The 24,557-nt window shown below is 42.2% G+C and overlaps 2 protein-coding genes across 2 annotated transcripts; one reads left to right on the forward strand and one right to left on the reverse strand.

The window, feature by feature from the left end:
- Positions 1 to 713: 713 nt before the first annotated feature.
- Positions 714 to 14,086, reverse strand: LOC5568984 (peptidyl-prolyl cis-trans isomerase E). The gene is made up of 3 exons (XM_001658221.2): positions 13,384 to 14,086; positions 963 to 1,135; positions 714 to 898 (listed from the first exon to the last, which is right to left on the reverse strand). The coding sequence occupies exons 1-3, from the start codon at positions 13,975 to 13,977 to the stop codon at positions 751 to 753; spliced, it is 915 nt and encodes a 304-aa protein (XP_001658271.2). The 5' UTR covers positions 13,978 to 14,086; the 3' UTR covers positions 714 to 750.
- A 260-nt stretch (positions 14,087 to 14,346) lies between these two features.
- LOC5578966 (probable ATP-dependent RNA helicase DDX47) lies at positions 14,347 to 16,081 on the forward strand. The gene is made up of 2 exons (XM_001664093.2): positions 14,347 to 14,670; positions 14,730 to 16,081. The coding sequence occupies exons 1-2, from the start codon at positions 14,485 to 14,487 to the stop codon at positions 16,029 to 16,031; spliced, it is 1,488 nt and encodes a 495-aa protein (XP_001664143.2). The 5' UTR covers positions 14,347 to 14,484; the 3' UTR covers positions 16,032 to 16,081.
- The last annotated feature ends 8,476 nt before the right edge of the window (positions 16,082 to 24,557 follow it).

The raw sequence follows: 24,557 nt of genomic DNA on the forward strand, positions 1-24,557 counted from the left end.
GGAAGGAATTTCGACAGGAATCCCTGTTCTCTAGAAAAATCCCCAAAAGAACTCCTGAAGATCTTCCTTCATTTTAGAAGAACTTGAGAAAGAATCAAGATGATTTTTTTAGAAATTCAAAATTAATTGGTCACTTGATTTTTTTTATGAATTTCTTTAAAATTCTTTGAGATTTTTTTCCAAAATCTCAGACAGAAATTTCTTACGGTCTTAAGGATAATCGATAACTTGTTCAGTCGAGAAGTAGTACTGCTTTGCACCTATTTTTTTAACTTTGTAAGTAAATGAACGCTGATTTATTACGTAACGCTAAAATTGAAAATATATGAGAAAAATAAGACAATTTCATGATAAAAATAAAAGTAAATTACTTTTGCGTGAAAAAGGAACAATTTTTTAAAAAGTCCTGCTACCAGCCCTAAATGATCCATTATAATGTCCTCAATATTCTGTCAAGGTTAGCTAAAGACTGCACTGAAAATCTTTAATTGAACTTGTTGCAGTGAATCCATCGAATCGTTGTTAAGGAATCGAAGTAAAACACTGATTTATCAGAACATATACTTATTTCCAGCTTTTTTTTTTGGCTAAAACTGTTTAACAAATTCGTTTTTTGCTCAATTTTCCAAAACCACATGAAAAGTCTTAATTTTCTTAACTGTCCATATGGTGTCCCTTTAACAAGGCCGTTGTCATCGCAATAAATACAACCATTCATATTATAAAGAGGAAATTACCTTATTCGAAGAACTAGCCCTTCAACTCCCCGCACGCTACAATAGCTACTTTCTGATTAACTTTACCGCTTTTAGATCCGCACCGTTCCATCTTCCGGACAACGTCCGCGCCGCTGATAACATTACCGAACACGACATGCTTTCCATCGAGCCATTCTGTCCTGAAAGATTGAATTATAACTATAATAACATTGAACTCATTCAGATAAATTGTGTCGCTCTTACTTTTCGGTGCAGATGAAGAATTGCGAACCGTTAGTGTTGGGTCCGGAATTCGCCATAGAAAGCACACCGAAACCGGTATGCTTCAGGGTGAAACTCTCATCGGCGAACTTTTTCCCATATATCGATTTACCTCCGGTGCCATTGTTGGCGGTAAAATCGCCTCCTTGGCACATCTGAAATTAAAACGAGATAAATGTAGATCAATACAAAGGAGACTGGGTATACTTGGTCCCCGGGGGACTTGATCCCACCCTATTTTCTCGGAATCAAAACAAATTTATTCAAAGTAAGTCTGAGCAATACTTCGTCTATACGAAAGAAAATGTCAGAGCAGCAAATCCAGGACATAATTAAAAATGATATTTTAGTTCCAATTTGTTAACCCCCTAATACCCAACCCCGCCTTTAGGCGGGGTACACTTTGAAATTTTGTGTATTTTTTCGTAGCTCGGAAATCAAAATGATTTTATTTTTGGCTCAAACCTTGACTCATAACACGCATATGAGTTTTTTTTTTTGACTTTTGAAATTTTTTGTATTTTTGAAAATTGTTTGAAAAATTGTATTCTTATATAACCTACAAATGCCTGGGGTTTATTTAACGTGTAATATAAAAAAGTTGGACCTTTTATATTTTTCTACTATTAATCTATAACAGAAGAAGGGCTTGGTGGTATTAAAATAATTCCAAACCTAAGTTTCCGTTAATTACACGGAAAATAAAAATATTTTCCGAAAAATATTTGAAATTTATTATTTTTAAAAGTACCGTGAAAACTTGAATTTTTATTGTTGCCCAAAATCAGTAACTACAAGAGGCTTCAAGAAAAAATGAAAAAGGATAGGGATGTTCAAAAATAAAAATTATAAAAATCAAAAACCAAAATTCATAGATTTGCGAATAAAAATAAATCATTGCCCAAAACGTGTTTAGAACGATTTTAGATAACTAAAAATGATATTTAGATCGAAAATAAAAATTTGGGTATTAGAGGGTTAATGAATTTTGAACGGCTTTAAAATCTTAATAATCTTGTGTAAATGTTTTTAAACCTTCAGTTACTGTGCATTTTTCTTGAGATGTGTCTCAATTCGGTCTCATGCGCTCTGTCACGTATGCTGTGTAAAATTCAGCGCAGTAATTGAAGTGATGTGATTTTATTCAACGAGGATCGAAATCGTAACTCTCCTCGAATCGACCATATCATGTAGACCAGTGCTTCCCAAACTTTTTCAAGTTTCGCCCCCTTGAGGCCAATATATATTTGGAATCGCCCCCCTGATAAGTGATTTCAATATTTTATTTTATTCAGCACTGTACGTCAAAAAATGTCTTCGACTCGCATATCCACAGAATCATAATAGGTACTATAGCTTTTATGTACATTTAAAAATATTTTTGTAAATATCGAAAACCCACAATTATTAAAAATGATTTACCGGATCGCAATTTATAATAGCAATTTTAACAATAATTTGTGAGCATTACTGGCTACTGGATCAGTTTTCGATACAAGTTCGGCCCAGTTTAAACTGTTTGAATGTAATACAGTTAACTTTCCCTCAATCGATATTCCGTATCTCGATATCGAGTTAGATAACCATAGTAAAAGTTGGTTTTCATGGCTAACTCGATGGTCCCTTGGAATGCAGTTGCACTGCTTTTGTGTTCTGTAACTCGATACCTCCCTAACTCGATGGTCCCTTCAATATCGAGTAAGGGAGAGATGACTGTATATGCATATGGGCTAACTTGGGACGTCATTGGCAGATGATTCGTTAATCGTGATTTCATACTGATTTATATTAAATTTCTAAAATTACTGCAATAATTTTCATAAATTGTGAATATCAAATGTTTGACGTTTCTTGGAACGCTTTTTTTCATTCAATCCAAAAACAATGAAAAAATATATTAAAATCCAGAATGTTTTTCAACTTATTTTTCAATGCGATATATAAAAAGGGTATTTTTTCTAACACCAACAAAAGTCTGTCTCTAAAATGATTTGTATTTTAAGAAATAATAAGAATTAGTGCAACCGAAACTTCAAAATGGGTACCATGGGGTAAGACACTCAATAATATTGGTATTAATATCCGTTAATACGGATTAATATATATTATTTTTATGATTTTTATGATTATGATTTTTAGATAGCCACGATTTTCCTAAAGGCATCTGACAGAAGTATCTTGAATTCAAGTCAATGTAGGGGGCTTATAAACAAGCGGCTAGAGATTGTGGATTGTATGTCTTGCGGATATGACATACCGCAGGAGACAAATTGCATCGGAATCGGGTTGCGGAGTGGTCCGGTAGTATGGGGAATATCCTTATCTGCAGATACCTGTCAGGTATAGATTCTGGTATTACTCCAACACATATTATGCTTCAGGAACATCTTTTCTTATTGTCGACCACTTCCGTTGAACACTTAAATAGGCTATTTTTACTAAGAACACAAAGCTATCATTTGATTATGCATGATTTCAATGAATACGGAATTTGTTTGAGTGGAGAAAATCTATGCGGGCTTCTCATGGCGGTATCTAGATTTAGCAAGTAGGTACATGAAACTCCAATAACATATTGAACATATTTTGGTAAAAAGGTTATTGTGATCCATTCACTCATCATATTGAATGTCATCATCATCAGAGCCATCATCATGCCCATGACCATATGGAGCTGAGACGAACTGACAATAAACACAACTTGTTTTTTCATATAAATAATCAATTTGCCTTGGCAACTCCGGCAACAGGCAAACAGCAAAACTCCATGCATACTTGATAATCTTCTCAATATCAATATTAATATCATTAATAAATATTAATATTTTAATACTGGATCTAGTGTCCTGCCCCATGATGAGTACTGTAGATTTTTCTGTAAAAATGCTGAATGCCAATGAAAGAAATATTAGCTTCCTAACCTCAAAGTTCCCACACAAACACGATCGTCTTATAAAATATTGGGCATTTGCAAAAAGTTCTAAAAATTCTTTGTACATCCAAAATATGTTTTGTTTTAAATGTCATCTGTGACTTATCATCCGACTTCGTGAAAATCTCATATATCGACCATTCTAAAAACTTACATGATATTAAAAAACCTAAATGCATAGCACGAAAATTTTGTGTTTGATAATTATCAAGTGTAATCTATCATAATTTTAAAATGACCATGATTTGAAAAATATCGATCCATGGTAAAATACTCCTGGAATTAGTTAAGTTTGGAATAGATTAATCTTCAGATGTGTGTCCTTAAAAGGTTATGAGTAATTATTTTCAAATGCTCCCGTTTTAGCCTTTTCGCCCCCTTTCTAGATTTTTCGCCCCCCAAATCCTGTTTTACAAATTTTCGCCCCCTTGAGCCTGAAAATCGCCCCCAGGGGGGCGAATTCGCCCACTTTGGGAATCACTGATGTAGACCATCTAGACACCTGCATTCTCTTCTTCTTTCTGGCGTTACGTCTCAACTGGGACAAAGCCTGCTTCTCAGATTAGTGTTCTTATGAGCACTTCCACAGTTATTAACTGAGAGCTTTCTTTGGCGATTGACCATTTTTGCATGTGTATATCGTGTGGCAGGTACGAAGATACTCTATGCCCTGGGAATCAAGAAAATTTCCTTTACGAAAAGATCCTCGGCCAGCGGGATTCGAACCCACGATCCTCAGCATGGTTTACATTTACATTTAGCTGCGCGTTTTCCGCTACGGCTATCTGGCCCCCTAGACACCTGCATAATGAGGCGAAAATTGTTGTAGAGGCTCTTCGTTACTAAGAAGTAGAGTTACATATTTCTCAGAAGCACATAAATGTACCGACGAGCCTCCAACCAAACCGTCTCTCAGCTCATCGGAATCCTAGTGTGCTGCGCTAGCCGGAGGCTCACGAAAATTCTAAAAGCGCGCGCTAGGTGATGTGCTCCCGGTGAGACTCGTCTCATGCGTTGCTCCAACTTGTGAAACACGGTTGTTTCAACTCGTGCATCCGTCCATTGCACCGATCCGGCTCTGAACATAGTACCTCATGAAAAACTATGTAAACCCTAGCATGGCCTCCCTGCTTGCATAGATAACCATGGGATGACAAAAACGACTATTTCAGCGGAGATGGGGGACCCATAAGAGATGATCCATCAAAACAAACAACTAGCGGAATGTGAAGGAGAGGCTTCTGGACCCATCCGTAACCAGCTAAGATTCCCGCTAAGAAAGGAGGCGACCAGCATCAAATTAAGTGAGAATAGTGTGGGAAAACACCTAGATACTGTGACGACGGCAGGCACTGGCCGCTCTAGTGTAACATATGAGGTGATTGACGGCCCGGGAATAATCGAGGCCTTGGATCGCTATATATCAGCAAGAACTTGAAAACAAGTCTACTGAAATTGCGACAATCAGTCCTAGCTGCAAACCAGGACTACAAGAAAGCCACAACTTGGCAAGGTAGAAATAAAAAAAGACACCAAGTCGTGCCAGACTGAAATGGTTTCCTTCACAAGCAACGTGGATAAGGTACCGTGGGGTAAGTGGATACAGAAAAATCAATAGTCAACTTCATTGTTATGTACAGCTAACATTAATAATGTAATTCAAACTTTTTTCTGTGCATGACAAATGAGGGACTATTATACTTCAAATCGTCAATTATTTTGATTTTTATGATTGTTATCTATTGAGCATGAAGGACTTGAAAATTTGCGCCAAATGATCCACTTGCCCTACCATGGTGGGGTAAGTGGATCACATATAAAAAAAACTCTATTCTCAAAACAAATGTGATGTAATCATGTATAGTAAGAATGATATTACCACAGACAAACAGACGTCACACTCTCATCATTGTCCATCGACAACCTTTTTAACGGTCGATTCAAAAATACGGTAAGTGGCCAATCCACCACCCGCAGCGCTCGCATCGTTTTTGTTCGCGTTTGACGTTTACACACTACCGCCATCTGTTGGCCCGTCGGCCAAACACACTAATTTTAGCATTGGGCGTACATGTCCTCGTGACTATGATTTGGATCGAGATTTGTTCTAAGTGTTACGTCTGTTTGTCTGTGATATTACTGCCATTCTTGTTATATGCGCTATGTTATATATTTTGATAGCTTTAAAATTAAAAAAAAATCTATATTTTATCAAAATATTATGAAAAATATTTGTACATTAGTTTACACTCATTCGAACAAAAACAAATACTGTAACTAGAATATTTTGGAGAAAATTCATTCATTTTATACACCAGAGTTATACAAAAGAATTGAGGATTATTCCTAACGAAGATTTCGAAAGACACTCGAAGTTTAAAAATATTAATTACATATTCTTTTGTTTAACATACTGAAATCTTTTTATTATATTTTTGTAAATATTTATATCATCTGTCTAGAACAATCGATATGGTCAAAAAACGTACGATAATATGTATTTAGGTGGAGAATTTGTATATTTTGCTCTTTTGCATTTCAGCTTAGAAAAACCAAGAAAAATTTGGTTTGAATTTTTCAATTTTCAATTTTTTGTACTAGAAAGACTGTACAACACTTTTAGGTGGATTAATTGAAATTTTCTCAGGTCAATTTGGCAAATTCAAGCTAGGAATGAAAAATGTAAAAGGAAAGCAACACTTGATGACACTAAAGCTTATTCAAATCCGCGTAAGTAGTCTGCCAATATTTGATAACAATAGTTGATCCACTTACCCCATCCCATTAAAAAGTGCGGGTAAGTGTACCATGATCAATATATCTGTATTTATTTACAAAAATTAAATATTTTTCATTGTGACTCATACAATTAGAACTGAAATGTTCACCATGTGTTGAAAAAACTAATAGTATTCGATTTTAGGCATAGATACAAATGATTTTTTATCGACAGAAAACAACTTAAAAATGAATTGATTTTTGCAGTCAGCAAGTTTGCTTGTGTTAGTGCACGTGTAGTATCAGTTTTGCAGTAGTATCAGTGTGTACGTGAGAATATAACCTGAAATGAAGCAAAGGTGTGAAAACATTCGGAATATTAAAGTATTTATTCTTATTACGGACGAATGATTCACTTACCCCACTGCTACACTTCCCCCACGGTACCTTATATCAGATGATATTATTCGATACGCGAAGCGAAAGAGAGAGCCTTCCGAGGATGAATACACGACGAAAAGACGTATGGTCGCTAAGGGAATAGTGTAGGGTGGGGCTTATTTCCAAAAATCTTCCGTAGTCAGGATTTACAAAGTGGAAAATGATCATCGGTCCCAAAATAACATCCTGTGAAATAATGAGAATTTTCGGTGAAGGTTTAGAGGTGGCGCAAAGGGCGTAAGTGCAATTTTCCCATTTTAGTGAACTCTGAAAAAATTTGGTATGCTTTTCAGCTTGTTTTGGTGATTTTAGGACCCTTAATATGATGATGATATTTGACGAAATATATTTATGCATGCGATTTTTGGACCTTGTATAGGTTACGCTGACTGATTACTATGAACCCGAACAAGCGTATGATTAGCTGGGGAGAATTTCTATGCTAGTAAAATGGAGCGAAGAGCAAAGAAGAATGAGAGAAAGAACAAAGAACACAGAAGAATGTAAGGGTGGGTTAAACAGTTGGGAGGGTGAAACTAGTGATGTGTTGAGTGTAACTAAGGAATCTTGTAAAATCTCGATTTTACGCAATGGAGAAAAGTTCCAGTAGAAAACGATGATTATATGATCGGTGTTCAGACAGACTGGACCAGATGAAATTTTGGTGTCATAGAGATATGTTGGTAACACGATCATTTTTGATTTTTCTGATGGTATTTTGATAAAGATAAGTTCCATTATCACAACAAATAATGCAAATATTTTGATATTTTGAATGCCTGGGGTACGTTTTCCTAAAATCATTAAAAAACACTTGGTTCAGTCTGTTTGAACACCGACCATATTGACTTCTATTTAATATTACTCACTTCAGAAATATTTCGAGCAATATTTCTTCAAGTAGGGGAAGAGCACCAATTCTTGACCCATCTCTAGTTTTCGACCCATGCATAAGATTTTAGATTACTCTTAATGGAAAAATTGCAGTAACGGCTAAAATGTCCTCAAATCCATTCGAAGTTTGATCATTATTCTCCTGGTAGGTATATATAAATGCATGTCCACTTCACTGCTTTAGTTCAATAATCGTTCGGATTTTTTTCCTGGATGTTGATAGCAATTTATCGAAATGGACCGTTGCAAAATATACATCCTGGAAATTCAGCCTCACACAGTATTAATTAAATTCATAACAAATGTATATAAGCATTTATATATACATAGGACATCCTGTGAAAATTCTTTCATGTAGCTCTGTCGCAATTCCTAAAAAATATATGTTTCAGAACTGTGAAGCTTTAATTTTGTTTTAATTCGAGAGGTTTTCTACCTGTAGTGCTTTATTTCTTGCACCCTATAGAAGCTTGTGCAGTAATTTGAATTTTGACTACCGATTTTTTCCTTCTGTTGTTGTTAATATACATCGATTCCATATACAGATGTAGAACGATGTATTGAACTTCAACTGCATTTTCGTTTGTCCGAAGTTATGTTGAAATTGTTGTGGCAAAAGTGAAGTATTGGAAGTCCAAACGCAATTAATTGTTGAAATGGCATCATAATCCAGAAATTCCTGTGGAAATTCTAACAGGAAGTGTTACTGCTAGAAAGCAGAAATCGTTTATGAATTTACCTAATAAGGATATATCGTGCGGGGTCAATCCGAACACCTATGAATCTAAGCCCTTCCACTTCATATAAAACTCCTTCTATTTGTATGAAGTGTACGGATTTTGAGCCTGTATGGGTTTAGGCCCCTCTGTAATTTCTTTCAGATTATAAAAGCAATTGCTGGAGTTATATCAAACGGGCATTCTAAAATACAAAATTGATGTTAAACTTGCATATAATCACATCGCATACATCCAACCGAGATATTTTCACGGTTCCGTAGTTCATTCTAATATAATACCATCAGTTACACCTTCCCTTGTTTAACTCACCCCATCATACATTCTTCTATGTTCTTTGTTCTTCTTCTCATTCTTCTTTGCTCTTTGTTCCATTCTACTCGCATAGGAATCCTCCCCAGCTATTCATATGCTTATTCCGGTTCATAGTAATCAGTCAGCGTAAACTATACAAGGGCCAAAAATCGCATGTATAAAATATATTTCGTCAAATATCATCTAAAGGAGTAGAGATATCGCAATTTTGAGGTGATTTTGTGCCCTTAAGGGTCCTAAAATCACCAAAACAAGCTGAAAAGCATACCAAATTTTTTCAGAGTTCACTAAAATGGGGAAATTGCACTTACGCCCTTTGCGCCACCTCTAAACCTTCACCAAAAAATCTCATTATTTCACAGGATGTTATTTTGGGACCGGTGATCATTTGCCACTTTGTAAATCCTGACTACGGAAGATTTTTGGAAATAAGCCCCACCCTACTACGCAGCCGTCCTCCAGAGCGGAAAAGCTGGCACGAGTCGAGCTCTGCGATCAAGAGGGCATGGTAACAGCGGAGTGGCCAGTTGTGTAAGCTTCTAGAAAGCTACTTTGATGGTAGGATTCTACTGTACGACACAGATGAGGGGCAGAAAAGCGTTCAAATTACTGCGGGAGTACCTCAAGGTTCAATCCTGGGCCCGCTGTTATGGAACGCGATGTACGATGACGTATTGAAGTAGCCCCTTCCGATGGGCTTCGCCGACGATAATCACCATAATGGTCTGTGGCGAATCGATGGAGGAAATAGTTAACTCTCTAAGCAACGCACTCTATTTCCATAGTTGAGGAATGAATGAAGTCTAGAAAACTAGGACTGGCCCGTCACAAGACTGAGGTGGTGGTGGTCAACAACCATAAGTCCGAGCAACGGGCGATTATCTCGGAAGGTGAATGCACCATAGAGTTCAAGCGATTCCTTAGGCATCTTGGAGTAATGATCGATGACAAGCCCAGCTTTGCTAGCCACGTTGAATATACTTGTAGAAGGGCATCTACGGCTATAGCGGCGCTTTTGAGGATAATTTCTAACGGCAGAAACCTAAAGCGGTTGGAAAGCACGTACAGGATAATGTGCTTAAGAGTAGCAAGTGCATACCGGACGGTATCTAAAGAGGCCGTGTGCATCATAGCCGGGATTACGGCTATCGGGCTCATCATCAAGGAAGATGTCTAATGCTTCAACCAAAAAGTTACCAGAGGAGTACGCGACACGTGTAAAGAGGCAACGCTCAGAAGTTGGCAGCAGGAATAGGATAACTCCACTAAGGGTATCAGGTATCAGAAGGCCGGCTCCAGAGGCACGTTCCCCGCCATTTGGAAGATTTGTGCCATCGGCATATTTGAGCCTATTTCATCATCTACCCGATGGGAGAGGAAATGGAAGGGAAAGATGGGAGGAAATAGGAGTGGGGTCCCTTGAAGAGGGAAAATCGCATAAGCGAATTGAGAGCATGTAGCTCCATGCTACAATGGGTTCGAACAGCGCCCTAAAAAGGGCACTGCAAAATGCATGGCGTAAAGAGAGCATATAGATTATTTCCACAGCTGGTTAAGAATAACAGAATGTCATGATCTCCATGGTTTCTGAAATCAGTTTCACTTAATAAGTGTTTACCAAGTAATTGGAATCGTCCACTCGATCCGTGAAGGGAGTTGTGAGGAACATTTCCTATAAGCAAAGTGGCAAGCATTTGTGAGATCACTCGAAGCAAGGACAATTGTGTCCCAGTTTACCGGAAGTGGAAACATCCAAATCACTAGCATTTCCAATGGACGGAGACAATCCATGGAATTTGGTCATAACCAATTCCCAGTTTGTGGTATATAACAAATGCAAAGTCTGCGAATTTACATTCATATGTTCATATAGAGATGTAGCGATGATCAGATAATGATTCATCATCTGATACATGCCAATTCGTCAAATCGTGACTGATTCTATTCGAGCAGAGCGTTATGTCTAACACTTGTGGGCTTCGTGGCCTTGCGGTTAGCGGCGTCAGTCGTCTAGGCGTATTGTGCCACGGGGTGTGGGTTCGATTCCCGCTCCAGTCGGTGAAAACTTTTCGTCAAACGAAAAATTCCTCGCCGGACTACTGGGTGTTTCGTGTTGTCCGTTGCCTAATGTTAGTGATCGTTCAGTCTGTGCAGCCTTTGTGCTGAAGACGGTGTGAATTGTCTTTTTTCTTCTCTAGCAGATACCATGAAGGTTGGAAGATTTCCTATAATAAATAACCCAAGAATTGAACTACTTAAGCATTCCATCAGACTGGAGCTTCTCAAATTGATATATAAGCTACTCCAGATCATGTGATGAGTATCAGCATCCCTGTCCACAATCAGCAGAACGCCTTTTCATAGGCAGTGAACAACAATTCGTTTGAAATCATCGATTGGAGATGGTTCATCATGTGGTAAATGCACCACAAAACGAAAGACGTATTTCCTATTGAGGCCACCAACAGAAATGTCAATTGTGACAGTACATACATCTCTGGTAGTTAACTCAGAAATGAGTGTAGCAACGATTGCTTTATTAACGAGCACGCATGCACGAGGCATGGAACGCGAGTTTGCCATTTCATATATCTGAAAGTAACAAAAGCTGGGCCCACAAGGTTACCTAGAAAAAAGTTCACAAAAGTAAGTTTTTTGAACTAGCGCCACTTGAACTGTAACATTTGCATGAGTCTACAAAGATTGATCGTTGCTGATATTTTATGCTGAAGATTGGTCTAACTAAGCTATCCTAACCGTAGCCACTACCCAAACTAGGCAGGATTAAGCTTTTCGCAATCTCAGAACGAAAAAGACCAGCGGCGAAAAAACAGATTGGTATCTCTTAAAAGTCGCCAAAGGCAAAAAGCACAGAATACACTGTGTAAAACGCATAATTCGAAACCATATATGGTTTATAAAGGTGACAATTTAAACTAAATTTCAACGTAATAATAATCCCACCCTTATTTAGCCTCAGGCTTGATACTGAATAAGGGCAGCCAATTATCTCGGAGAAACACAAGGTCACCTGCACCATTGCTCCGGGTAGCACAGGAAGGGCATAATACTGTAGAGGGCGCCCTGGTGCTCCACAGGCTCCGTTTGCGGTTAGGTTTTATTTGACCCTCCTAACCATTCATTCTTGGGCACGGTAAGCTTAAAGCCGCATGAATCAGGGGTCACCTGTGAGGTGGACTCTTACCACCGGAACAGGCAGTCCGTAGTGTTAATTCTTAGCCAATTGAAACAACCGCTACGGACACTACGCGCCGCGGCTATCTAGGCTAATCGGGAAAAGGAAAAAAAAAAGCTTTGCTAGCCACGTTGAATATACTTGTAGAAGGGCATCTACGGCTATAGCGGCGCTTTTGAGGATGATTTCTAACGACAGAAACCTAAAGCGGTTGGAAAGCACGTACAGGATAATGTGCTTAAGAGTAGCAAGTGCATACCGGACGGTATCTAAGGAGGCCGTGTGCATCATAGCCGGGATTACGCGGATTACGCCCATCGGGCTCATCATCAAGGAAGATGTTTAATAACTCTACTAAGGGTAGCTAGACTCATCGGCTAATACCAAATATGTCAGATTAGTATGGAAGAAACCATGGGGAAGTGAACTTCCACCTGACGCAGTTTCTGTCAGGGCAAGGTTGCTATAACAGGCGGTACCTGCTTAGGTTCGGGCACACAGAATCTCTTGCGTGCCCCAATTGTGGAGGAAAGAGCGGAGCATGTCGTGTTCGATTGCCCCCATTTCATTGTTGTAAGAGATCACATGCTCGCTACATTCGAAGGGGACACGTCCCCTGACAATATAATCCAGAGAACGTGTGCGGAGGCCCCTCCCTGAAGAAATACCGTAAGATGGTTCCGGGAGATGAGGGTCTGAAGCCAAGGGTAATGTAGTTGCACTCTGTACAACACTTGAGCAATCTGTGGAGTTTGGATAATCACCTGGAAAGGAGTCACCCTCCACGCGATGCTTATACAACTTACCCAGGCAAGTGTCGGTTCGCAAGTGAGGCAGCATGAATGCATCTTGTGGGCAACTGACAGTAGTGAACATTCAGAGATGCCCACCGGCTTGCTATGATCAATTATATTGCCATTCTCCAACGTAGTGGATTCTATATCTCACACAATCCAATAAAAATTGCTCAAGTACAGTGCATGGGCTGGTTTTAGCGGGTCGTCATTGGTGCGTCATCCCCACACTCCCTGAGTTATCTTCTCAGGCGTCTGTTTGCAGATTTCCCCCTTGTAAAAAAATGGTTTAGCACAATGACCTTTCGAACATTGTTTTTTTTTTTTGCTGGGACATCATAGGTACGGGTTTAGGTTTTAAATCCATATAACTTACAAATTCCGGAATGATACGGTGAAACGTCGATCCTTTGAAACCGAATCCTTGCTCCCCAGTACACAACGCTCTGAAGTTCTCTGCCGTCTTCGGTACAATATCCGCCCGCAATGACATTATGATCCGGCCCACATCGTTGCTTCCTATCCTGATATCGAAATACACTTGAGGATTGCGTTTCTTCTCCTCCGGGGCTTTGGCTTCTTTGGGCTGAACTTCTCCACTTTCTCCTTCCGCCCCTTCGCCTTCCTTGGCATCATTTTTAAGGGTGGCCCCGGCATGCTGTTGCAGCCAGGTGTCTTCCGCCCATACCGGTTTGTTGCTTCCCTCTTTGATACGCTGTGGTTTGGCTATGTTCACCCGAATGGTCCTACCGCACAGTTCCGAGTCATTCATGTTGTCCACGGCAGCAGCAGCATCTTCCGCACTTTCAAATTCGATAAACGCAAACCCCCGGTGTTTCTGGGATTCGTAGTCCACCGGCATCTGGATATCCACCAGGTCGCCGAACGGAATGAAGGCATCGTTTATTAGCTTCTCCGTAACCTCATCCGAAAGGCCACCAACGTACACCGTACGCTTGTCGTTGGACATTTTTCCGAAACACGCAGCAAAAGCAGGGAAATCAGGAAAACCGCGACAATGTTCTGAAAATAATTCGCGCCGTGAAACGTTTTTCGCAACAAATAAAATAAACAAAACACGAGAATATTAACCCTTACAGGTCCATTAACAGAGCACTGATCGTATGTCGACATAGTGGTTTCTGCGCTCATGTACATACACGTTACATGTCACCAACACTACTAAAAGAGTGCTGGTGGAAAATATAAACAAAGATCAGCTGTTCCCAGCAAAATCAAACGGCAGTATTTTCAACCAGCAAATTTGCGCATGTGTTCGTGACACCGCTCAGCGAGAGCTCAATGATTTTTGTCGGCTTGTCGCTCTGTTTACGAATGGAAACGTCAGTTCAGTGTCAGTCGTCCGCCCGCAGTTTTGCCTTTTCTCAACACGTTTTTCGGTCGCGGTCACGGATTTTTGTGCATTTCCAACAAATTGTCCATTAATTAGCCGGAAAATATTGCCCCTGTATTCACCATGTCGAGTTCGGAGAGCGAGAACGGAAATCTAACCGATTTGGAAGAGGAAAATCAGGTAAACGCCGATTCCGATTCGAACGAGTCCCAGCAGAATGGTGTCAGCTCCGAAAGCGACGACGATAGCGATAACAACAAAAACGGAAATGCCGATTCCGAGGAGAAACAGGCCAGCTGGGAGGATATGGTAAATGTTTTAGTGTATTTCATTGTGATTATTGTACGATAATCAGAATTCATTTTTAGGGATTGATTGACACTTTGTGCGAAGCCTGTCGGGCTCTGAAATGGAAAGCTCCATCGAAAATTCAGCGGGAAGCAATCCCTTTGGCGCTCCAGGGAAAGGATGTCATAGGTTTGGCAGAAACCGGATCCGGTAAAACGGGTGCATTTGCGTTGCCGATATTGCAAGCATTGCTAGAAAATCCTCAACGCTACTTTGCCGTCATCTTGACTCCGACTCGTGAGTTGGCTTATCAGATCTCGGAACAGTTTGAAGCACTCGGGGCTTCCATAGGGATCAAGTGTTGCGTTATTGTCGGTGGCATGGATATGGTTTCCCAGGCTTTGCATTTGGCCAGAAAGCCGCACATCATCATCGCAACTCCTGGACGTTTGGTGGATCACTTGGAAAACACTAAAGGCTTCAATCTGAAGGCAGTAAAGTATCTGGTAATGGACGAAGCAGATCGTATTCTCAATCTGGATTTTGAGGTCGAACTGGAGAAAATACTGAAGGTCATTCCACGAGAGAGAAGAACGTTCTTGTTCAGTGCCACAATGACGAAAAAGGTCAAGAAATTGGAAAGAGCTTCCCTTAAGGATCCAGTGAAAGTCGAAGTTTCCAGCAAATATCAAACAGTCGAGAAGCTGTTACAGTACTACATTTTTATTCCGGCTAAATACAAAGACGTGTACTTGGTGCATATTCTGAATGAGCTTGCTGGAAATAGCTTCATGATTTTCTGCAGTACCTGTAACAACACTGTCCGGACAGCTTTGATGTTGCGCGCCCTCGGATTGGCTGCAGTTCCGTTGCATGGCCAAATGTCCCAGAACAAACGACTGGCAGCGCTCAATAAGTTCAAGGGCAAAAACCGCCAGATTCTGATATCAACAGACGTAGCTTCCCGTGGTCTCGACATTCCCCATGTGGACGTAGTGTTGAATTTTGATATACCAACGCATAGCAAGGATTACATCCATCGTGTGGGAAGAACGGCTCGAGCAGGTCGTGCCGGTAAAGCGGTTACCTTTGTGACCCAGTACGACGTGGAGTTGTACCAGAGGATTGAACACCTGCTCGGCAAAAAGCTGCCTCAGTTCAAATGCGAAGAAGACGAGGTAATGGCATTGCAGGAACGGGTAGGTGAAGCTCAGCGGACGGCCCGTTTGGAACTGAAGGACATTGACGATCGTAAAGGTTCCAAGGGGAAGAAGCGTGGCCGGAGAGGAGATTCTGACGATGACGATACAGAACAGTTTAATGGCGTCAGGAAACGCATCAAGAAGGGCATGAAGGGGGGAAAAGGTAAGTTCAAGAAATGAGTTTCTGTGTATTTTCTGCATAGCTGCAAAAAAAAACGAGACGAAAACAATCTCTCTACATTGAGACCTTATTTATGAGAAATCCATTAATCATTCAATTTCACACAGATTTTGCATCACTTGATTTATCCAACTAGTTCATCCTTGTGGCTTTTCTGCGTCATGTATCCGACAAATTCAAAATAAACATAAGGGTCGTGGGTTTGAATCTCAACGGTAAAGCATCTTTTCGGGTGGGTATTTTCCCCGACTTCCCCAGGGCATCGAGTATCTGTGCTAGCTTTACGATATACCAATGCAAAAATGGGAATCGCACATAAAGCTCTCAAGTAATACTAAGCTGAGAAGCAGGCTCTGTTCCTATTGGAACATTACGCCAAAAATAAGGCGGTTTTGCGAAACATGTTTTTTTTCACAAAATTGCATTTTCTTATGGATTTTTTTTCACAACGAATTAAAAAACACTGCTCAACAATTCATGTTTAGATTGTTTTAAACGGATTTCGATCAGCACATTCCTGATTCCTGCGGTCATTCTGCACCTCTGGACCATTTGAAAGGTTGTCCGACATTTTGCGGTAAACCATTCCGCGGTGTACCATTTCGCGGTTTATATCATTTTGCGATTTACCATTTTGCGGTTATCACCATTTCGCGGTCTATGTCATTTTGCGGTGTGGTTTTTCCTACGAGTTGCACTGAAAATTGTTGGCATTATCACTAATAATATTTTCATCAGTGATTTACCATTCTTTTAAACACAGGCAGTACTTCAAAATGCACTTTTAAGAGAGGTGAAACATCTCGGTCTAAACCGCCAAAGGCTACACCGCGAAATGGTAATAACCGCGAATTGACACGCCGCCAAATGATATTAACTGCGAATTGTCGTACCGCGAAATGGTACACCGCGAAGTGGATTACAATAGTTATACAATCATTTGAAAACAAAATTACCAGGACAAAAAATTAAAAAACTTGATTTGAAGTTTTTTTTTTAATTAAAATTATTCATTTTTGTATTATTTAGCCTTCTGTCTGTGCGAATAAAGGTACGTACTTTCTGTAGTTTTGGAAAGCAAATTTAATAGAGATTTACTAAAAAATAAGAAAATTCAAAAGGGGGACGGTTAATTGCGGGGAAGGGTCAATGTGAAAAAAGTCTAAACATATCGAATTTTTGAAACTTTGGACGCTTATACCATATATAGTTCTATGAAAACAATATACTTTTCGGTGACTTAGACTACTATGCTGATGGAGCTTGAAGGGACAGGATGTCCAGATCTGTAACGAATCTAAACAAAAACGGTTTATGGGAGACACGACGAGAAAAGGACAATTTGAAGGGGGAAAGAGAGACAGGGAACGAACGATAATCAAACTCAAATATTGATATGCTTCAAAAACAGATAGATAAAATTCATATATTCAAAATCAAGGCCTGCCAACACTTCTATGACAGGTTTCTGCTGTTTTCCTCGGATCCGGAGAGTTTCAGTCAGCTCAGATCTGATGCCACGATGCTCACCGCATCCCCACACAACATGTTCGATATCCTGGTAAGCCACGCCGCGAACACAGAGATTACTTTCAGAGAGCCCAATACGGTGGGTATGCGCGCTTAACGAATAGTGATTGGACATAAGCCGACACATGACACGAATGAAATCACGGCTCATGCCCAACCCCTTAAACCATGTTTTTTTCGATACCTGTGGAAATATGAAATGCAGCCATCTAGTCCTTTCTCCGTCTCTCCATTTCTGTTGCCAGCTGATCAAGGTCTCCCGACGGGCCAATGCAAAAAAATCATCGAAGGCGATTTAACGCTCGTAAACATCGCCTTCTTTAGCACCTACCTTAGCCAGAGAGTCGTCTTTCTCATTGCCCGTAATGGAGCAATGGGAAGGGACCCAAGCTAGGGTAATTGTGTGAGAGCGAATTGACAAAGCACTCAATGCCTGGCGTATTCTATTCAGGAAGTACGCTGAGTGCTTCACCGGCTTCATTGGCCGAACAGCCTCCAGAGAACTTAAGCTGTCGGAAAAAAAAATGAAGAAGTACTCTGGTGGGAGAGAACTGATGTACTCTAAGGTGTAATGTATAGCTGCTAGCTCAGCAACATATACAGAACATGGCTTTTGAAGCATGAAGGAGGCGCTATGAGAAACGTTGTAAACACCGAAACCAGTGATATCATCCCTTTTTGACCCATCAGTGAAGAACTGTCGGCTCTCGCTGACATGCCCGAATTCACTTGCAAACATGGGAGGGATAAACTTTGAACGAAAGTGATCTGGTATACCATGGATATCTTGCTTCATGGAAAAATCAAATACTATAGAGGAACAGTCGATGTCTAGGAAGTTGTCACGATTGGTGTTAACCGAAGGTGGGCTGACCTCCAGCGTCATGTACCAGTAGTACACACTCATGAAACGAGCTTGAGGATTATGTTCAAGCAGCTTTTCGAAATTTTCAATAACCAATGGATTGAGAACCTCACAACGGATGAGGAACCTGAGTGTTAACTCCGCGAAACGATCTATCAGGGGCTGTACTCCTGCAAGTACCTCTAAACTCATTGTGTGAGTCGAGTTCATGCAGCCTAGCGCGATGCGAAGACAGCGGTACTGAATCCGCTGTATCTTCAGCATATGTGTTTTCGCCGCGGATTGAAAACAAAAGCTACCGTACTCTAAGACCGACAAGATGGTTGTTTGGTACAGCTTGATCAGATTTTCCGGCTGGGCCCCCACCATGTTCCGGTTATAGTTCGCATGAAGTTGATTCGTTTTTGGCATTTCTGGGTCAGATACTCAATGTGTATCCCCCAGGTGCATTTGGCGTCGAACCAGACCCCGAGATATTTAGAAGACATGCTATGAGTGATTGTCTTACCCATGAGTGTAAGTGGAAACTTGGCAGGTTTGTGTTTCATTGAAAAGACAACCATCTCAGTTTTCTCCGTAGAGAATTCGATACCCAGCTTTAAGGCCCAAGTAGACAAATTGTCCAGAGTGTCTTGTAAGGGTTCTTGTAGTTCGGCTGCTGTTGGTCCTGTGACAGAAACAACAAAATCGTCTGCTAGCTGTCTTAACGAACAATTTTCCATGAGACAGTCATCAATGTCTCTCACATAAAAAATATAAAGAAGGGGACTCAGACATGAGCCCTGTGGTAGACCCATGTAGCTAATTCGTGAAACTGTCAAGCTGCCATGAGTGAAACTCATATGCTTCTCGGACAACAAATTGTACAAAAAGTTGTTCAAAATTGATGAAAGGCCACTTCCGTGGAGTTTGTCTGAAAGGACATCAACACAAACTGTGTTACGATGTAAGAGTGAACCGAGAGTGATTAACGTAACAAACAAATATGATTTATTAACGGTACTTCTAAATACAATAAACGAATTAAAATGTGCGACCGGCGTGTACTGCTACGATTGCCTAGATGACAAGTACCACCCAGCATCCGGTTGGATGACACCTGTCGGGCTCGCTGTCGGGTGACAGCCGTGATCAAAGGCGCATAGGGTGGTACCCCAACACCTCCCCTTTTAGTAGAGCTGGTACGGTTCGTAGCGCACCGGTGTATGCCGCTGTCTTGAAGAGCGACGTGGGAGCGCTTCATCTAAATCAGTTGCTCTTGTTGGCATCCGAGCTCGACGTGGTTGACTTGCTGGTTCAAAAAGCTCTCGTAAGAACTCTCGTTGCATTTGGTCGAATCCTTCCGGTTCTCCTGGCGGTGGTTCTACACTAGCAGCAAGGGAGTCTTCAGGTTGATTGAGACCCCATGCGCCTAGCAGTATATCCAACGGTATGGATGGTTCGACTTCACCTGGTGTTTGATTGACGTCGTTGTAGCGTTTACGAAGTTGATTACTGTGAGAGCGGATTAGACGTTGCCGCTCCGGAAGCCACACATTGTACATCACTCGTCCGACACGCTCCACAATTTCTCCAGCAATCCAGCTCCAATTGTTGCCTTGGTGCACTTGAGCGTACACCTTGTCTTGAACATCGAAGCTCTTTTCTTTGGCACCATGTTTCTCGTTGAACTGACGATCTTGCTTGTTGTTAGTAGCTTTGGTGAACTTGCTAGGTGGACGAAGGAGTTCCAGAGACGTGCGCAGTGGACGACCAATAAGGATTTCAGCGGGCGATTTCCCACCAGGTGCCCTTCGACAGGGAGTTGATCGGTAGCAGGTGAGGAAGATGTCGAGTGCTTCGTCCAAGCCTACCCCTCCTGCTTGGATTTTCTTGACGGTCCTTTTGAAGGTGTCAACGAAGCGTTTCGCCTGACCGTTGCTTTGCGGGTGAAACGGTGCTGTTTTGAGATGCATAATCCCATTTGCTTCACAGAACTCTTCGAAAGTATCGCTGGTTAGCTGTGGCCCATTGTCGGTTACCAGAACCTCCGGCATTCCGAACCTCCCAAAAATTTTCCGAAGACTGGAAATTGTAGCAGCGGTAGTGATACGTTTAGTCGGAATGATTTCCGGCCACTTTGAAAATGAATCTACTACTAGCAGGAAGTACGTGTCGTTGATAGGGCCAGCGAAATCTGCGTGCACTCTTTGCCAAGGTTTTTCGGGGATTGGCCACGATTCCAATTTCGTTTTAGTTTCAGCTTTGGCGACCGAGGCACATTCTTGGCAAGTGCGTACCAAAGCGGTGATGTGGTCATCGATGTTGGGCCAATACACGAAATTCCGTGCCAACGATCGCATGCGTTCAACGCCGGGATGACCTCTGTGTAGTTGTCCGAGTACTTTCTGCTGTAGCTTCTTCGGTACCACAATCCGATCGCTGTACATGAGAACTTTCTGGGCAACGTACAACGACTCACGACGCGCAAATAATTGATTAACCTCCGGTGTTCTTGAGAGAGATTTTGCGTCGCTCGGCCAACCCTTCTGCACAAACTCCATGACTTTCTGCAACGTCCGATCCTGGCTGGTCTCGGCGGCTATCGTCTTGTACGAGATCGGGAGATGCTCGATGGATTGGCAGACGATGTTGCAGATGACTGTTTCGACCTCGATCGTAGCAATGATAAAATCTTCGTCTGGCTTAACATGGGAGTTGATTAGGCGAGAGAGAATGTCTGCGTGCCCGAAGTGGTCTGTTGAGATGTACTCGATCCGGAAGTCATATAGTAGCATGGTGAGGGGCCACCTCTGAAGGCGGTTGGCTGTGTACGGCGGAATACCATGCTTCGAACCGAAAATCGCTAACAGCGGTTTGTGATCGGTTTGGAGAACAAATTGCCTTCGGTAGATCATCCTATGGAATTTGGTGACCGCGTACACCAGACCAAGGGCCTCCTTTTCTATCTGGCTGTAGCGGGATTCGGCAGGAGTTAAGCTTCGGGATGCGTGGTAGATGGCCTTCTCTTGTCCGTCAGGAAACCGGTGTGCTATGCGGGCGCCTATGCCCACATTCGACGCATCTGCCGACACAACTATTTCCAAGCGAGGATTGTAGTGCGTCAGCATGAGCGGTGATTGAAGAATTTCCTTAAAGCGGTCAAAGGAACGTTGGCAAGCATCGGACCACTGGAAGCTGGAACCCTCCTTCAGCAGCTCGTCGAGCGGCTGTCGTAATGTGCGCATTTCTCGGATGTATTTTCCATAATAGTTTACCGCACCCAGGTACGATCGCAGTGTGGAGACATCGTGTGGAGGAGGCATGTTGATGATTGCCTTCACCTTGTCCGGATCAGGGCGGGTGCCCTCCGAATCCAGAAGTTGACCCAGGTACTTGACTTGGCGCATGAAAAATCTACACTTCTCGAGCTTGACCGTGAAACCGTACTCTTGTAGGCGTTGTAGAACAAGGCACAGGTTCCGTTTATGTTCCTCGGCGTTTCGTCCACCGATCAGGATATCATCGAGATATGGACATGTGTACGGGATACCACTCAGCATGGCATCCATAATCTGCTGGAAAGCGCCAGGTGCACTTTTGACGCCGGGGGAAAGCCGATTGAAACGGTAGAGCCCTTTATGGGTGTTGATGGTGACAAGTTTCTTGCTTTCTTCGTCGACTTCAACCTGAAGATACGCGTCCGACAGATCTATGTGGCTGAACATCGTGCATTGCGCCATCCGGTTGAAAATGTCCTCCGGGAGCGGGAGTGGGTAGCTGTTCGATTCGAGCGCGCTGTTTAGCCCGGTGGAAAAGTCCGCACAAATGCGGACAGTGCGATCGGGCTTGCGGACTACGACGATTGGTGCTGCCCAATCCGCGTATGTGACTGGTGTGATGATGCCCGAACTCTCTAGGCGCTTCAACTCGTCCTCAACAACGGCCTACATGTTATAAGAAACTGGCCGCTTGGGTTTGAATACGGGATGAGCGTCCGGCTTGAGCGTGAGGTGCATCTGTGTTTTGGTGCACAGTCCCATACGGTTGGTGAAAACATCGGGGAACTTTTCCTTTATTTCGAGCACTTGCTGATTTGGTTGCGGGCTGCTGACCAGCTTGCAGAAGGACGAAAACGGAACGTCCCATAGCCCAAACTCATCCATGAGGTCTGAGCCTAAAACATTCAGAGAAAGGTCAGCACAACAAACGTAGCAATTACCTTCCTTTTGAGTCCCGCCGATAGTGTACGATGCTCGAAACATGGCCTCGATGCCCAGTCTGTCACCGGAAGCCGTCTGCACATGACAATCCGGCTGAGACGTTTGAGGAGCTCCGACCTTCATCCAGTTCTGCTTAGAGATGATCGTTATGTCCGAGCCAGAGTCCAGTTGCAAATCGACTGGAACACCGTTGATTGCCGTCTCCACGTAACGCCGGCTGCGATTCACATTTTTCACGGTCACGATCTTGGCTGCGTGGTTTTTGTTTTGCTGCTTCCCCTTGTTCTTCTTGGAGCTTGGCTTGGATGCGAAACAGGAACAATAGCCTTCTTTATGGCCGGTGCGGCCACAGTCGCGGCATTTGTGGCTTTTGGCTTTTTTCGGGAGAATGAACGAAGTGTACCTTTCGTGTGCGGCGGGATTGAGTTTGCGAAGCAGCAGTCGCACCTTTGCGTCGTCGTCCAGTTTGGAAGCGTCTTTTTCGAAAAGGTCCGCATATCTGGAGAACCATGCGTCGAAAGAGCAACCGCTCTCTAGATCGTAAGCAAACTCGGTGATATTGCTCGCAAGGGAATCTAGGACCAGCTGGTGTTTTGGACGTTGCCTTGTATATTCGCCATCTGCTCTGCCATTCGGGTCATCAAGGTATGCTGATTGTTGAGCAGCTGCAGGATGGTTTCCTTGAATGGTTGATCCGCATTGGAACCAGCTGCCTGCGCTGCTGGACCGAGTGGCAATGGCGTTGGCATGGCGAATACAAAGCTGCAAACGACGCGACGTTTTTACGACGATTTTCGCGAGAAAAACAATCGGTGCGACCTTTTACCGACTCGTCGCCACTTTGTTACGATGTAAGAGTGAACCGAGAGTGATTAACGTAACAAACAAATATGATTTATTAACGGTACTTCTAAATACAATAAACGAATTAAAATGTGCGACCGGCGTGTACTGCTACGATTGCCTAGATGACAAGTACCACCCAGCATCCGGTTGGATGACACCTGTCGGGCTCGCTGTCGGGTGACAGCCGTGATCAAAGGCGCATAGGGTGGTACCCCAACAAACTGAGTAAAAAGCACCCTTAATATCCAAAAACACTGAACCCATCTGCTCTTTTTGGGCAAAGGCAAGTTGAATTTCTGAAGAAAACAGCGCAAGACAGTCGTTCGTTCCTTTGGCTCTGCGAAAACCAAACTGCGTATCTGACGGGTCTACCCCGTTTGGCATAATGCCGTATGGCATAATGCCGTTTGGCATACAGTCGTTTGGCATAATAGCTGTTTGGCATAATGCCATTTGGCATAACGGTCGTTTGGCATAATCGCCATTTGGCATAATGTCCGTTTGGCATAATTGTGAAAAATATGGAATTTGATCAAATTCCTTCAATTAAGCAAAGAGGTGTGGATAAACTGCTTGCGATCGTACATTCCGTTGTCAGTTATTGGTAGAACATGCTTCTAATCTTCATTTTCAAGAAAACCAATATCCAATAAAGCTTTTTTGGAATTGCATCATACATGACTTCCGGGGCAATTATGTCGGTGATATTATAACGCATTTAAAAAAAAATGTATTTAACGCTCCATGTCATTTGGGCCCAGATAGCCGTAGCGGTAAACGCGCAGCTATTCAGCAAGACCAAGCTGAGGGTCGTGGGTTCGAATCCCACCGGTCGAGGATCTTTTCGGGTTGGAAATTTTCTCGACTTCCCTGGGCATAGAGTATCTTCGTACCTGCCACACGATATACGAATGCAAAAATGGTCAATTGGCAGAGAAAGCTCTCAGTTAATAACTGTGGAAGTGCTCATAAGAACACTAAGCTGAGAGGCAGGCTTTGTCCCAGTTGGGACGTAACGCCAGAAAGAAGAAGAAGAAGAAGAAGTCATTTGGAAAAAAAGGAACATGGTATTTTATGACGCA

Source organism: Aedes aegypti, chromosome 2, assembly GCF_002204515.2.
Source record: "Aedes aegypti strain LVP_AGWG chromosome 2, AaegL5.0 Primary Assembly, whole genome shotgun sequence".
In the NCBI taxonomy this organism is placed as follows: Eukaryota; Metazoa; Arthropoda; class Insecta; order Diptera; family Culicidae; genus Aedes; species Aedes aegypti.

Bases quoted from the DNA above. Each gene is read 5' to 3' on its own strand.
- LOC5568984 (XM_001658221.2), bottom strand. From the start codon at position 13,977: ATGTCCAACGACAAGCGTACGGTGTACGTTGGTGGCCTTTCGGATGAG. The intron at 1,136-13,383 runs GTAAGTTATATG...TTTTAATTTCAG, and splicing joins ACCGTATCATTCCGGAATTT to ATGTGCCAAGGAGGCGATTT. The intron at 899-962 runs GTAAGAGCGACA...TCAATCTTTCAG, and splicing joins TTCTTCATCTGCACCGAAAA to GACAGAATGGCTCGATGGAA.
- LOC5578966 (XM_001664093.2), top strand. From the start codon at position 14,485: ATGTCGAGTTCGGAGAGCGAGAACGGAAATCTAACCGATTTGGAAGAG. The intron at 14,671-14,729 runs GTAAATGTTTTA...ATTCATTTTTAG, and splicing joins AGGCCAGCTGGGAGGATATG to GGATTGATTGACACTTTGTG.